This window comes from Neomonachus schauinslandi, chromosome 9 (genome assembly GCF_002201575.2).
Source record: "Neomonachus schauinslandi chromosome 9, ASM220157v2, whole genome shotgun sequence".
In the NCBI taxonomy this organism is placed as follows: Eukaryota; Metazoa; Chordata; class Mammalia; order Carnivora; family Phocidae; genus Neomonachus; species Neomonachus schauinslandi.
The window spans coordinates 116,108,640-116,124,462 of NC_058411.1; the positions used below are offsets into that span (position 1 = coordinate 116,108,640).

At 42.6% G+C, this 15,823-nt stretch overlaps 1 protein-coding gene across 1 annotated transcript in view; it reads left to right on the forward strand.

Annotated features, from left to right (window-relative positions):
- The window catches only part of OCA2 (OCA2 melanosomal transmembrane protein), a 518,586-nt gene that overhangs the window by 308,585 nt on the left and 194,178 nt on the right, over nt 1–15,823 (forward strand). The window contains exons 19-20 of the mRNA XM_021680470.1: nt 1,792–1,851; nt 2,448–2,552. Coding sequence (XP_021536145.1) covers nt 1,792–1,851; nt 2,448–2,552 — 165 coding nt within the window. The remainder of the gene's footprint in view (nt 1–1,791; nt 1,852–2,447; nt 2,553–15,823) is intronic.

Genomic DNA, 15,823 nt, shown 5'->3' on the forward strand with positions numbered 1-15,823 from the left:
CAGTCTTACACAATTCACAGTGCTCACCATAGCACATACCCTCCCCAGTGTCTATCACCCAGCCACCCCATCCCTCCCTGAGGGTTGCTGGAGTGGGGGGTGGGGTGGGAGGGATGGGGTGGCTGGGTGATAGACATTGGGGAAGGTATGTGCTATGGTGAGCGCTGTGAATTGTGTAAGACTGATGAATCACAGACCTGTACCTCTGAAACAAATAATGCAATATATGTTAAGAAAAAAAAAAGAAGAAGAAGATAGTAGGAGGGGAAAAATGAAGGGGGGTGAAATCGGAGGGGGAGACGAACCATGAGAGACGATGGACTCTGAAAAACAAACTGAGGGTTCTAGAGGGGAGGGGGATGGGAGGATGGGTTAGCCTGGTGATGGGTATTAAAGAGGGCACGTTCTGCGTGGAGCACTGGGTGTTATGCACAAACAATGAATCATGGAACACTACATCAAAAACTAATGATGTAATGTATGGTGATTAACATAACAATAAAAAAAGAAGGGAAAGAAAGGGGGAGAAAAAAAAATTCCTCATATCAGTGAGATCATATGATACATGTCTTTCAATCAATAGTATAGAATGAAATAAAAGATGTGACTACATTTAATTGTGTTTTGCAAATTAAAAATTTTATTTATTTATGGATTATTATAAATCAGTGATTCTTGTCAGGCGGTCAGGGCTGATTTTGTGGCACCATTGGAACTTTTTGGAGACATTTTTGGTTGTCACATTGGGGACTGGAAGCCAGGGATGGTAAACATCCCACAATGTATAGGACAGCCCCTACAATAAAGAATGATTTAATTCCTAATGCCAACACTGCTGACTAGATTTATGAACAGAGTTATCTAAATAGATTTATCCTAATGATTTTCTTGATATAATAGCAAACTTGATTGAGAATTGTGATTAAAAAAAAAACAACCCAACATTTGGGTTCCACAGCTTTTAAATGAAGGCTAACCGACAGCTCTACATGTGGATAGGGAAGTTGTAAACTTGTATTTAAACATGGCCAAGCTGATGTTTTCAATATTTATAGTCATTCAGCATGGTGACATCACAGTGCAAAGGCCATATTTGAGAGGTGCAAGGCAGCCGTGTCATGCCCACATTTGGTTCTGTATTGGTGCTTACTTTCAGGATCCATCGTGGGCAGCAGAGCATCCCTTCCCTGGCTGGGAGGAAGGCAGCACCTGAGCAGGATAGCTCTTGTACTTACATCTCCTTCATCTAATCTTCTTTCCTACCTTTCCTTGGACACAATTTTCTCAATCTTTGTAGTACTGAGAAAATAGTTACATGCTGCAGTTAAAGAGATCTTTTCTTTCTTTCTTTGACAGTTTTAAAAACCATGCATTTTCTTTGATTCTTCTAAAACTCTGTGATGTTGAACTTCAAAAAGAAATTTGAAATGCAATTTACTTGAAAGACCTTCTATATGGAGTGACATTTCATTACGTACAGTTGAACAGTGCTCCTATACACCGATCCTAAAGAGATGGTATTCCATTTGAATGTAAATTTAATGTGGACAGTAACACAAATCAATGAGAAATTCCTGCCTGTGGTATTGTGCTTTCTTTTCAGTGAATCTGTGCCTATCTGATAGTAAATTATTTATAGACTGTGTATTTGAGTCTGATCCTTTATAAGACATGAGAGCCTGGACCAGCCTTATGTTCACTTGTTTTCATTTTAAAGACATGTTTCTTTGAAAAAAATTGCATGTAGTCTCAGTTTTAAACTGATTCTCATCATATATCCATTTCTTCTAGGCACTGGCACATCTCCACTTAATAGAATATGTTGGAGAGCAGACTGCTTTGCTAATAAAGGTACATTAAATACTGTAATAGAATGTGCTTCAGCCACTGTTACTTTGATTTTGTAAAAAAAAAAAAATCTGGTAAGAATAGGTCACAAATTATGTAAAAATTACAGCAGGGAACATTTTTTATCCTGTGTAGCCTAGAGATGAAGGGAGACTTTTTCCAAAGAATAAATAATTACAGATACCTGCAATTTTGCTATTAGCTTTCAGTTAAAACCATCCAAGGAGAGCAATAGAGACACCAGTGTTAGTAAGTGAATGCACAGCCCCAGGGCTCTGCAGGGAGATAAGATCTGTGTAACCAGTGTGTGCTGCCACCAAGAATGGGGCTACCATTCTCCCCTCCCCAGGGGCTGGTTGGCTTGGGGGTGGCTGGGAATCACTCTCCTCAGTTTCTTATAGACCCAGCTGAGGCTCCCAGTATTAGCCAGGAAAGCCCAGGCTGGTTCTGTTTGCACACCTGGGTTTGCCTTGGTCTTTTCCTATGTGAAAGGAAGGACTGACAGCCCTGTGAGTCCCACATGTTCTACCATCCTCAGTGTGTGTGATTTATCAGTGCCGCTATGATACATAGCACTGCTATTATCTGCTCCTTTCCAGATGGTCCCAGAGGATCAGCGCCTCACAACTGCCATCATCCTGGTGGTCTGGGTTTCAGCCATTGCATCATCCTTGATTGACAACATCCCATTCACCGCAACAATGGTGAGTTGCACCATTCCTCCATGTGATAAGGACCCGACTTTCAGCCTAGACATGATCTGGGCCCACCAGAGGAAGCAGAGAATGAAACTTGTCCCTTTGCTGCGCTCATAGCTATAGAGGAGAGATATGGCAAAGCATGGGGCCAGCTGGGCCAGGGGTGCTGAGTCCACATTGCAGGCTGGAATCCATGGGCCTGCAGCTGCAGGGGGCAGTGCATCAGTAATTAGTTGTTTCAGGGTTAGCCCAACTGAGAGCTGCCACACCTCATGGAAAAGACAATCTGTTTATTTTTTTCTTTCTTAAAGAAAATTGTAAGATACCAAAGACAGGCTGGCTGAAGACATTCATCCTTTATTCCCTGTGAATACAGAAGCTGTTCTAACTGGCCTGTGTGGCTTCGAGTGCTTGGCTTGGGCAGGATTTTGAGTTCTCTGTGTGGTCCTGACTGCAGCTGAGATTGGGATACACATTAAAAGCCTTACTTATACAAGGATGATGAGCCCCATTTCTGCTGTGTCTTCTGACATCACTGATAGGTGTATGGCAGAATTGTGAATCCCTGCTGTGACAATGTAAAGGCAGGAATGGGAGCTTGCATATAGGAACCTGGGGTCCTGTCACGAACACCTGAGGTCCCAGGTGTGCTAAGCATATGTGAACACTCCTCATGACTGGATTCTGGACAGGGGAATTTTCTCTGTTCTTGTGATGTTGAGGGCCCAACTATACTCCTGCACAACAGCCTGTGCAAGGGGGCTCCCATGACATTCATCCCCTTGTATCACATTGAGAATCACGTGAGACCCTTGGGAGTAGAGCAGAGAACCTGGCAGTGAGGAGTAGGGCAGTGCTTCTCTCTCCCACAGGACCTTAGGCTGACCTGGCACTCGATGTCACTCACTCATTGCCTGAGATTGTCTGCAGGTTGGCTCTCTAGTTACCTAGCTATTATTCTTCCATGGTCTGGGTTTGGTAATTCTGAGCTGATTTTGTGGCTGTTATTACTTTATCATGAAGTCCTGAGTTAGAGAAGTTGCACAGATGTTGTAGAATGTCCTGGTTTGGGCTCAACAGGCACTGTCATAACTGTGGCTGTGATGCTGTGGTCCCACAGAAGGCCAAGGGCAGCGGCATTTCTCGAGCGGACTAAGGCAGCTGGGCCCTGGGCTTCTGAAATGCCAGGTCAGCTTGTGTGTGCCTTCCATTCTCAGATGAGGTAGTCTCCAGAAGACCCAGCGTGTGTGAACCCATGAGGCCACACAGTGCGGCCACAGCCAAACCCTGATCTGCCCTTGGGGCTCTGCATGTTATGAAGCTGCTACACCCTGCCTCCTGGGGAAGCTTCTAGGTTTCAGGACCCAATCCTCTCTGGGGGTGGATGAGAGGGTACCTATTGTTAGAAATTTAAGCTCCTCCATTTTCTAAATATATGACACTTCTGATGTTTTCATTTTAACAATTAATTTTGTTACCTAAAATTGAAATTAAAAAAATCAAGAGAATCACGGAGGATAGTATAACCAATATCTGTATGCTAACCACCCAAAATGAGGAAATTCAAACATTCATTCTTTTTGCCTCGGGTTTTCTTGTTTGTTTTATTTTTAAGAAATAAAACATAGATCAACGTGACACCCTCTGTTCCATCCCTTAACCTCCAGGATCATGTCCATCCTTCCCTGTACTGAGAGGACTACCCCCATGAATCTGGGGCATATCCATTCCTTTGATGGTCCACTATGGAAGGGACCAAGGGAAAGATCTTGGCTTTGTGAGTCAACATGGACAGACACCAAATGCTGAGAGACCAAGGATACAGCTGTTGCATAAATTGGCAGGCAGCTTTCTAAAACTGCCAAATCCGTTCTGTGACTCAGCAGGTTGGCAGGTGGTGTCCACAGTGGCTGCATCAGAGGAGAACATGGAGAGCCACCCAGGTCTTCACCTTAGTCTGGAGGGCCCAAACAGATCTGAAGCCACCTTAGTCTGGAGAACCCTAAGAGGTCTGGCTGGTGGGTGGAATTTTATGTTGGTGAAATTCCCATGTTCTCAGCTTTGCTATTTTCCTGGGGGCTGAACAAGAAGACCCAAGAAAATTTTGTGGAAATACTGTCAGGTCAATACAGGGGTAGAGATAGGTTTGCCTGCCTGTGGCCATCAGATATGCAGTGAACACACTGGAGCTGCAACCCAGGTCCCTGCTGCCCAGTGTGCAGAGGACACCCTGTTTCAGCCCAACCTCATTCTGCGGTGAGAACACGCTCTGGCCAAAGTCATCCTCCATGTCAACATGACACATGTCTGTGGAGATTTTAACATGTGTGGAAACTTCATTAAAAAGGGTCAGAAAGCTGACGATGCATTCAGCATTTCCAATGACTAGGAATGCTGGCAGACGTGCTGGCAGGGAGACCAAGGCTGTGCCTGACAAGGTTGTGAGGCATCTACTCAAAGTTTCTTTAGAAAATTATGAGCATGATTCCATTATTCCAAGGCAGTGAGTTGGAGAGACAAAACAAAGCCCATCTCTTCCTGGGTGGTGTCTTCTCTCCGGAGTGTGTCTTTAGGTTGGGGGGGCATTCCTCCAGTAGGCATATTGTTAACCGTGGGCTGAGAGCGGCAGGTAGGAAGCACTATTCAGATTTATTCATGGCATTTCTCTTCTTCCAATGGTCAGAGAAGAACACCAAATAATTTAGGAAATGCAAAAGACTTAAATTCTAACTGGCAGGATCATGCTATTGAATTTTTGCTTATTTCACAGTATCCAGAGTCAAAAGAACTAGATCATAGATGGGCTTATCTCTCTAATTTGGCTGGATGGGTCTTCAGTGAAAATTACAACATGAGCACAGCCAAGCTTTGGAAGAGCATCCCAGGGGTTTTTGGGATTAGATTTGCTCCTTTAAATTTTCCTTACTCCTTGGGCTCTCCCCTTCACTTTGACTTTTGCTAATCTTTAATGGTAATACTATTAAACAATTATATACATATATAATTGTTATATATATAATATATAATAATATATATATAATATATAATACTACTAAACAATTATAAACATTATTAGGTCAACTTAATATTGATATTCCATCATTGTTTAGGGCAATCAGAACAGACATGGAGCCTCTGAATCAGGAAGCTTGAAGCTCTCTCTCTCCTAACTCTCTGTGTCATTGTTAATTCCTCACTTGCTTGGGGCAGAGCGGGGCCCAAAGGGCTGAGGCCGTGGGAGGCACTGGGGGTTTTGGATGGTGGTTCTCCATCAATTGGTTTGGAAATATTTCCTTTTTGTTTTGTCTTTAATTTTTAATTAATTAATTAATTAATTTTTAAGTAGGCTCCACACCCAGCATGGAGCCCAGCGTGGGGCTCGAACTTACGACCATGAGAGGCAAGACCTGAGCCTAGATCAAGAGTCATACACTTAACTGACTGAGCCACTCAGGTGCCCCTTTACTTTTTATTTTTTTTAATTGAAGTATAGTTAACATACAGTGTTATGTTAGTTTAAACAATATAATGATTCAACAATTCTATACATAACTCAATGTTCATAGCTTTGAGCGTATTCTTCTTTTTTTTTTTTTTAGTATAGTTGACACACAATGTTGCATTAGTTTCGGGTGTAAAACATAGAGATTTGACAAGTTTACACATTATGCTGTGTTCACCACAAGTGTAACTGCCATCTGTCCCAATACATTCCTATTATTATATCATAACTGTATCCTTTATGCTGTGCCTTTTATTTCCTTGATTTATTCATTCCATAACTGAAAGCCAGTATCTCCCACTCCCTTTCACCCATTCTGCCCAACCCCCTACCCTCCTCCCCTCTGGCAACCATCAGTTTGTTCTCTGTATTTTATAAATACATTTTTTTTTTTTTTTTAAAGATTTTATTTATTTATTTGAGACAGAGAGAATGAGAGAGAGAGCACATAAGAGGGGGGAGGGTCAGAGGGAGAAGCAGACTCCCTGCCGAGCAGGGAGCCCGATGCGGGACTCGATCCCGGGACTCCAGGATCATGACCTGAGCCGAAAGCAGTCGCTTAACCAACTGAGCCACCCAGGCGCCCTATAAATACATTTTATAAATGTATTATATAAATTTTATAAATACAGACCTATAGTCTGATTCTGCTTTTTGTTTGTTTATTCATTTGTTGTTGTTGTTTTAGATTCCATTTATGAGTGAAATCATATGGTATTTGTCTTTCTCAGCCTTAACAAATATTTCCATACACGGTAATTCCATTAACATCTGTGCCTCATCGTCCTTCCCCTTCCTGTCTACGGTTGATAAGGAGCTGCGAGAGCCACACATGAACTCAGACCTGCTTTTGTAGGCACCTTCTTAGGTCTCCCCAGTACATTATACTAGAGAATGTATTGGAAACCTGCAATACATCGCTAATGACTGAGAATTCCCTGACAACCTTTCTCCCTTTAAACCTTATCTTTTCAGCCTCTTTTGCTTGAACAGGAAGAATTCTCAGGCTATTTTCAAGTTAGAATGTGATTATTCTTGTCCTGGATGTTGAATTCAAAGGATGGTAATTTATGCACATAATTTTGTGGGTTTTCTCTGACTTCTTGGCTCCTCATCATTATCTGTATTATCATTCAGCCTTGATGAAAGTCAGTTTTTCATGGCATGTTCTCATGTACCTTTTTCCTTTAGGTCTTTGTAGTATCCTCCCTGCTAGCTGCCCTGCAGGAGGTGCTAGGGCAGAGGGCAGACTGCTGTAACCCCTGACAAAGAAAAATGCTCTTGCAGGGTATTAAAAGTCAGAAGCATTTCACATTTGCTTTTGTTATTTACATAATCTCATTTTGTTTTCATTCATCTTTTCTTAAGACATCCAGGATCAAAATAATGTGGAGGGTCGAACCTGGTCCAGCAGACTGCAGTTGGGTTTAATAACATGAGCATTTGTAGCAATTAACAGTTCAGGTTCTGGAGAAGGTGGGTCTGGACTTGGTGCAAGCTGAGAATGCACTGGGTTAGAGAAACAGAAACGATAGCAGCAGAGAGATGCTGTTTTCCCCATTAGATTGGCGGAGCTCCTGCAGTTGGATCACTGTGGTACTGGCAGGCTGTCAGTTAGGAAGTCAGCCCCTTGGGGCAGTGCACGACTTCTTTGGGAGGGGCTTCCCCCTTCCCAAAGAGAATGGCCTCTGAGGGGCCCTGCAGTGCCTAGGCTGAGGGTCCTTCACCTTCCATGACCCAAGGACTGACCTCTACACTGCCAGATCCTAGCTCCATGGCACTCCATAAAAAAACAAGTCACACATTGGGGCACGAATAGCCTCAGAGAAGGTTGATCACAGCATGTCCCAGAGACATAGGAAAACAAACAATAAATTGTAAGAACAGTCAGGGAGGTTTTAATCATTGAACAAAAAATACTTTCTGGAACTAAAACCCATAACTTTTAAAAAATGTTGAATAATGAATTGAAGAAAAGTCAATGTTAGGCCTGAGTTAGTGGGTTTGAAGCCAAGTGAAAGAGCTAACTAAAAGTACAGAGCAAAAGTACAAAGGAACAGAATCATGAAAAAAGATAAGAGATTTGGTGAGACCCAGGAGACCAAGCATGGAATGATAGGAGCAATGATAGGAGTTCCAGGAAGAAGAAAAGGAATGCATTGCATTGACAATGAGCAGCCCCTCCATCTCGAGTGGAGTCTGGGTGGCATGTACAAATGCATGCCTTGGCTACCCAGACCTGCCAAGTCAGAACCTGCACCTGGACAAGATGCTGGGTGACCACCTGCACATGTGCTGGGCTGGGCCAAGTCTTCATCCAGAGGTGTTCCCCTACCATTATCAATATGCCTGCCACTGCAGAACTACAATCCCACCCTCTCCACTCTCAGGATCCCCTGTGAAGATGCAAGCTGTCCTTAGTATTTGCCTGGGGCACATATTAAATCTCACATAAAAAGAATCTGACCAGGAGAGGGTAATTCCTCACAGGCCCAAGCACTTTCCCATCTATCAGAGATGGCTGGGACAAGTCTCTAGGCTGAGTGTCCAAATTTAATGTCTCACCTGGGGCAGTTCGCAGGCATCAGCAGCAAAATGACAACCATCAAGAGTGCTAGTTAGGGATAAGTGAACACTGACCCCAGTGGTGGTGGATTTAAGGAAGGCAGGTAGTAGAGAGGGTAGGTGTGGTGGATTAGAGGAAGAGCAGGTGTGCTGGGCCCAGGAAGAGCAGGTGTGGGGGTGCAGGAAGGGCAGGTTGTGGGCATAGAGAGAGGGCAGGGTGCCCTGGGTCAGAGGGAGGGCAATACCTGCCTGGCTGAGATGCATCTTCTCCCTGCAGGGAAGTAGGCTTGGTGTATGAACTTATTTGATTTTTCCAAAAAAAAAAAAAAACAAAAACAAACCAGGTATCACTATTTTTCTATGAAAAATTCTCAACTCTCAAATGTTGATAATAAATTCAAATTTCAAAACTGACCCTGCTGGCTTCTGCACTTTACATTCTCTTTCACAGAACAGCCTCTCCTCTTGGTACTCACTGTGAGGTTACACTGGGTTGTCCTAGGACAGCTGTCCACCTGAAAAGTGCTGTGCCTGCCCCTTTGGCATTGCCCTGTGCCCCAGAACAGCCCCTTGCCCTGAGAACCACTGCTGCTTCCTGTTGTTGCCTACCTGGGCCACCTCAGCCCCTCTCTGGGCATCTCCTGCCTCGTGTCTCTTTCATTCCTATAAGAGACAGCCTAGCCAGCCTCCCTTTAATTGTTAATTCTCCTGCACTCAGTCAGGAGCCATCCCTCCCAGGGTCCCGGATCAGATGCCCATAAGGGTTAGAGGTCAGGCAGCAAGACATGTGTCCTCCTGCTCAGATATCTGAAAAAGAGCTTTATATGTATTTTTAGATGAATTAATACTACAGTATTTAAATATAAGTGTATAGATTTAAAAGAATGATGGAATGCTTTTGTTTAATAATGTCAATATATGCTAGCAATTACATTCTTGGCAACTATTTTAAATTAGGATGACAAGTTTTACCTATCAACTTAAAATGTATGAGCTAGCCACATTTTTTTTTCAGAATTCCTTGGGGACAGCTGAAGTGACTAGCCCAGAGGTGGGCACTCAGCTGGTCTTCTTGTACAGTGCTGTGTGCTGGGCTGATGCAAGTAACGTTTCATGGGGTAAGGTGATGGCTGTCCTAGGATGACCCTGCAGCAATATCAAGAAAAGAAGTTGTTTTGTGCAGACCCAAAGCCAAACCAGCAATCTCAGGGGAACACAGAGTGTCCGGGTTCGGCACACCAGGCAGTGTGGGTAGCCCTGGCAGGCATCCCAATGGGCCTTGATGTAGGCAGCAGTCCAACCTCACCTGTGTTCCTCCCTGTGTTGGGGATCACTTGGGGCTCAGCTGGGATCAGTCCAAGCAGAGCCTTTCCCAACACCTGTGTGATTTTCAACATCCACCGGGCCATGATCCAGGAGTCTCTTAGTCTCTTTCCATGGGTCCTCCATTGTCTAGGACGTCCATTGTCTAGGACTGAAAGCAGCTCACTTTGATGATGTATGGAAGATCTGGAAATTGATTTCCTTTATACCACCCATGTGCTTTAGCTCCCTTAAAGTCTTTGTGTACCCCCAAAGAGAAATGTAACCCAGTTCTGGACCCTGCTCTAGAGGTTGTTGTTGCTGATAACTTTGTGACCCAAGTCAACAGCCCTTCCGGCTGACCAGCCCTCCTTTACACTCTCTTTCCTCCTTAAACACCTATCTGTCATGACTATTATTAAGATTATCTCTGTGTATTAATCCTCAACTCCCTTGCCTCTGTTTGGCTTCACAGTCTTCCTTTGGCTAAGTACCACCTGTTGCCAGGTTGAGCCTGTCCCCTGCCTCCCCACCCCACATGCACAGAGGAGCCGAGCAGCAAGCACCTGTGTTTTTGCCATCTTGCTCCCAGCCATAGCACTTCCGTCATGGTTGCCTGCCACACAACTTCTCCCTGGGCCTCATCCTCCCAAGACTCTTGACGACTTCTGCACACCTCTTATCTCTTTGAGCCTCCAGTGCCCTTCCCTTCCTTCCTAGCAGTTGATAACCTTGCTTCCCCTTTGTGACGAGATAAAAGCAGTCATGTGGGAGGTTACACAAGCAGTGACTATTGTGGCTGCCTGGGGCATCCTACCTTCCTTCCAGTTATATGGAGGGGATTCCTATTCTCAGTGGAGGCCAGCCCCTCCACCTGTCACCAAAGCCACAGTTCTTTCCTGCATAATTTATTTTTCACTCTCCACTACATCATTCTTATCAAGATCTAAACACGCTGCCATCTCTCTCTCATGAAGACCCTCAGTGAGACACGCATCTCTGTGACTCCCTTCCCTTTCCTCTACTTCTTTTAACAACCAAACTCTTTGAAAGCACTATCTATCCTTGCCATCCTCGTCTTGCTGTAATCCCTCTTCATTTTCCTCTTGACCCCACTGCAAGACTTCATGGTATTCACCCTTGTGATAAATCCAGTGATGCTCCTGGTTCTCTTCTAACCTGGCCTGTCAGCAGCACGTGGTGGAGGCAACCTCTCTGCTCCTTGGGATCCTTTACATGTCTGGCTCCTCAAGATTCTTCTCCTATCTGTGCAGCCACTCCTCCTTGGTCTCCTTCCATAGGCCTCTTCACCTTCCAGCTCCCAAACACTGGACTCAGTTCTGGCCACTTCATTCCCTAGACTCATTGCAAGTGGTCTCATCCAAGCTCATGCTCTAAATTCCACCTACTCCTGGGCTTCTTTGGGGCTCAGGTATCCCAGTTGCCCCCTCACCTCTCCACTGAGATGCCTCCATTGAGGCATCTCAAACTTAACATGTCCCAAACCAAATCCTGATTCCATCCTTCCCCAATCTTCCCCACTTCCATAAAAATTTCATTTTCTCAGTTTCTCAGGGCCCCAAATCTTAGAACCAGCCCAAGCCCTTACTCCTTCTTATAACATACAGCCAGCTGCCCTTTGAAACTTTTAAATATGGCCAATTTCCATAGTCTTTACCACTGCCCCCAAATCCTAGCCAACATTCCCCACCTGTGTATTGCAGTCACCTCCAAATTGTTCTGTTTCCACTCTTGCTCCACCCCCAAGCATCCATTCTCCACTGAGGAATCCCACTTCCCTCAGCACAACTCAGAGTCTTGCAGTGACTACATGCCTTACCGATCTGGCAACCATCACCTCTGATTTCACTTCCTATCACTCTTCTCTTTGTCCATTTAGCTCCAGCTACACTGGCCTTCTTAGCTTTCCTTGGACATGTCAACAAGCTCCTGCCTTAAGGTCTTTGTACTTTCTATTCTTTCTACCTGAGACTCTTTGCACAGATCATTAGGAGCTTGGTCTTGCCTCCTCATCTTATATTAAGTTTTCTTAAAATATTGCTCAGTACTAAAGTGTGCCCCCCTTATCTCCTTTGTGCTTATTTTTTTCTCCATAGCACATAATTCCACCTAACATTGTGTATTTTACTTGTTTTGATCTGTTTAGTTGCTTAATGTTTACCTTTAAATCAAATTACACATTCATATACAGTGCTAAATCAATCTAGAATTCTTATTAAAAAATAACACTTTTATATAACCTTCATCTCATCTCATTTTCTTGTGGAAAACTTTGTCATCATTTGCTGCTTTTTAATTTTATTTTTTGTTTCTTGAATGATGTTATCTGTGTTTCTACTCCTTCTGTGGCCTTGTCCTCTTTTGCCTGCGTCCTAGCATCTTTCCATTTGTCTCATGTTTGGAGAGGCAATGACTTCCTTAAGTTCAGGCTTTTGGTGCCAGATTTCATAAGGGATATTGGTATATAGTTTTCTTGTAGTGTCTTTGCCTGGCTTTGGTATCAAGGTAATGCTGACTTCATCGAATGAATAAGGAAGTATTGCATCCTCTTTAGGTTTGGGGATACTTTGAGAAGGATTGGTGTTAATTTTTCTTTAAATATTTTTAATTTAAAATGTTAAAACATTTCTTAAATGTTTTAAATGTTTTGTAAAATTCACCAGTTTGGAAGTGTTCCCTCCTTTTCAATATTTTGGAAGATTTTTTCAATATTTTTTTATTATGTTCAGTTAGCCAGCATATAGTACATCATAAGTTTTTGTTTAGTGTTCACTGACTCATTAGTTGCGTATAACACTCAGTGCTCATCACCACACATGCCCTCCTTAATACCCATCACCTGGTTACCCTATCCCCCTACCCCCCTCTCTTCTGTAACCCTCAGTTTGGTTTCCAGAGTCCAGAGTCTCTCATGCTTTGTCTCCCTCTCTGATTTCTTCCCATTCAGTTTTCCCTCCCTTCCCCTGTGGTCCTCCACACTATTCCTTATGTTCAACATATGAGTGAAACCATATAATAATTGTCCTTCTTTGCTTGACTTATTTCACTTAGCATAATCCCCTCCAGTTCCATCCATGTCAATGCAAATGGTGGGTATTCATCGTTTCTGATGGCTGAGTAATATTACATTGTATATATAGACCACATCTTCTTTATCCATTCATTTGTTGAAGGGCATCTCAGCTCCTTCCACAGTTTGGCTATTGTGGACATTGCTGCTATGAACATTGGGGTGCATGTGCCCCTTCTTTTTACTACATTTGTATCTTTGGGGTAAATACCTAGGAGTGCAATCACTGGGTCATAGGGTAGCTCTATTTTTAACGTCTTGAGGAACCTCCTTACTGTTTTCCAGAGTGGCTGTACCAACTTGCATTCCCACCAACAGTGTAAGAGGGTTCCCCTTTCTCCACATCCTCGCCAACATTTGTTGTTTCCTATATTGTTAATTTTGACCATTCTAACTGGTGCATACAAATGGCTAATAGACACATGAAAAAATGTTCAGCATCACTAGCCATCAGGGAAATACAAATATTTTGGAAGACTTTGAGAAGGATTGGCATTAATTCTTGAAATGTTTAGTAGAATTCACCAGTGAAACTATCTGGTCTTGGGCTTTTTTTTTTTTTCTTTTAAGACTTTTCATTATTTATTCAATCTCCTTACTAGTAATGGGTCTATTCAGATTGTCTTTTTTTTTGTGATTCAGTTTTGGCAGGTTGTGTGTTTCAAGGAATTCATCCATTCCTTCTCGGTTGTCTAACTTGTTGTCATATAACTGTTTATAGTAGTCTCTTATGATCCTATGCAATTCTGTGGTATCAGTTGTGATGTTTCCTTTTCCATTTCTATTTATTTGAGTCTTCCTTTTTTCTTAGTCTAGCTAAAGGTTTGTCTCTGGTTTCCTTTTGCTCATTAAACACATTTAAGACAGTTGATTTAACATATTTGACTTATAATTCTAATGTCTGGGTTTCAGGGATGGTTTATGTCAAATTATTTTTAATTTTTTCACCTGCAAAGGAGCCATACATTCCTATCTCTATGTATGTTTTGTAATTTTTTTGTTGTTGTTGAAAACTGGGCATTTTCAGTATTATGTTGTAATAACCCTGGAGATTTAATTCCCCTATTCCTCAGGGAGTGCTAAATCTTGCTTGCTGAAAGGCTAGAGTCATTCATTTCTGATTTTTCCAAACTTTTTTTTTTTTTTGCAAAGTGTGCATTTTTTTGTTGTGTGCAGCCATTGGTGTTTCTCTTCTATTATTTCTATAGTAAAGCAGTATTTTGAAAAAAATTTTCTTAAGGGGGATACAAATAGTTTCATGAAGTCTCCTGGGATCTGTTTCATCCTCAGGGATTAAAACAATGGCCAGCATCTGGGCTGATCCTCAGGGATCAAAAGCAGTGGTCAGTAATCAACACACATACCCAGTTTTTGGAGGACAAGATCCTTTTTGTCCACCTTGCTAGCTGGAAGTTGCACATAAAAGTGGCTATCTGCCACAGGGCTGGGAGTATGGAGAATGGTAACCAGTATAAGAAAGGCCAAAATTAAATAGCTTCTTTTTTAATCTCTTCCCTGGCTCCTGCAAGTGTTTGTCCACACTCCAGGTTTCCAGAATAGTTAAAGGCATACCTCTGAGACATTGTGGGTTTGATTCTAGACCACACAATAAAGCAAATATTGCAATTCAGTGAGTCAAATGCATTTTTTTTTGTTTTTTAGTGCATATAAAGTTATGTTTACACTATATTGTAGCCTATTAAGTGTGTAATAGCATTATGTCTAAAAACAATGTACATTAACTTAATTTAAAAATACTTTATTGCTAAAAATGCTAACCAGCATCTGAGCTTTCAGCGAGCCATAATCTTTTTGCTGGTGGAGGGAATTATCTTCATGTTGATGGATGCTGACTCATGAGGGTGGTAGTTGCTGAAGGTGGGGGTGGCTGTGGCAATTTCGTAAAACAAGAAAACAATGAAGTTTTCCATATCTATGGACTCTTCCTTTCATGAACAATTTCCCTGTAGCATGTGATGCCCTTTGATAGCATTTTACCCACAGTGGAACTTCTTTCAAAATTGGAGTCAGTCCTCTCAAAATCTGCTGCTCTTTTATCAGCTAAATTTATGTAATAGTCTAAGTCCTTTGTTGTCATTTCAACACTCTTCACAACCTTTTCACCAGGAGTAGATTCCATCTCAGGAAACCACTTGCTTTGCTCATCCGTAAGAAGCAACTCCTCATCTGTTAAAGTTTCATCATGAGATGACAGCAATTCAGTCACATCTTCAGGCTCCACTTCTGATTCTAGTTCTTTTGCTATTTCCACCCCATCTGCAGTTGCTTCCTCTACTGAAATCTTGAACCCCTCAAAGTCCTCCATGAGGGTTGGAATCAGCTTCTTCCAAACTCCTGTTCATGTTGATATTTGGACATCTTCCCATGAATCATGAATGTTCTTAATGGCATCTAGAATGGTGAATCCTTTCCAGAAGGTTTCCAATTGACTTTGCCCGGAACCATCAGAGTAATCACTATGGCAGTTATAATATTAAAAAAACTTTTTCCTAAACAATAAGACTTGAAAGTTGAAATTATTTTTTTAAATTTTTAAATTTTTTTATTTTTAAAGATTTTATTTATTTATTTGACAGAGAAAGAGATAGCAAGAGAGGGAACACAAGCACGGGGAGTTGGAGAGGGAGAAGCAGGCTTCCCACTGAGCAGGGAGCCCAACGCTGGGCTCGATCTCAGGACCCCGGGATCATGACCTGAGTTGAAGGCAGACGCTTAATGACTGAGCCACCCAGGCGCCCCCAAGTTGAAATTATTTCTTGATCCATGGGCTACAGAATGGATGTTGTGTTAGCAGGC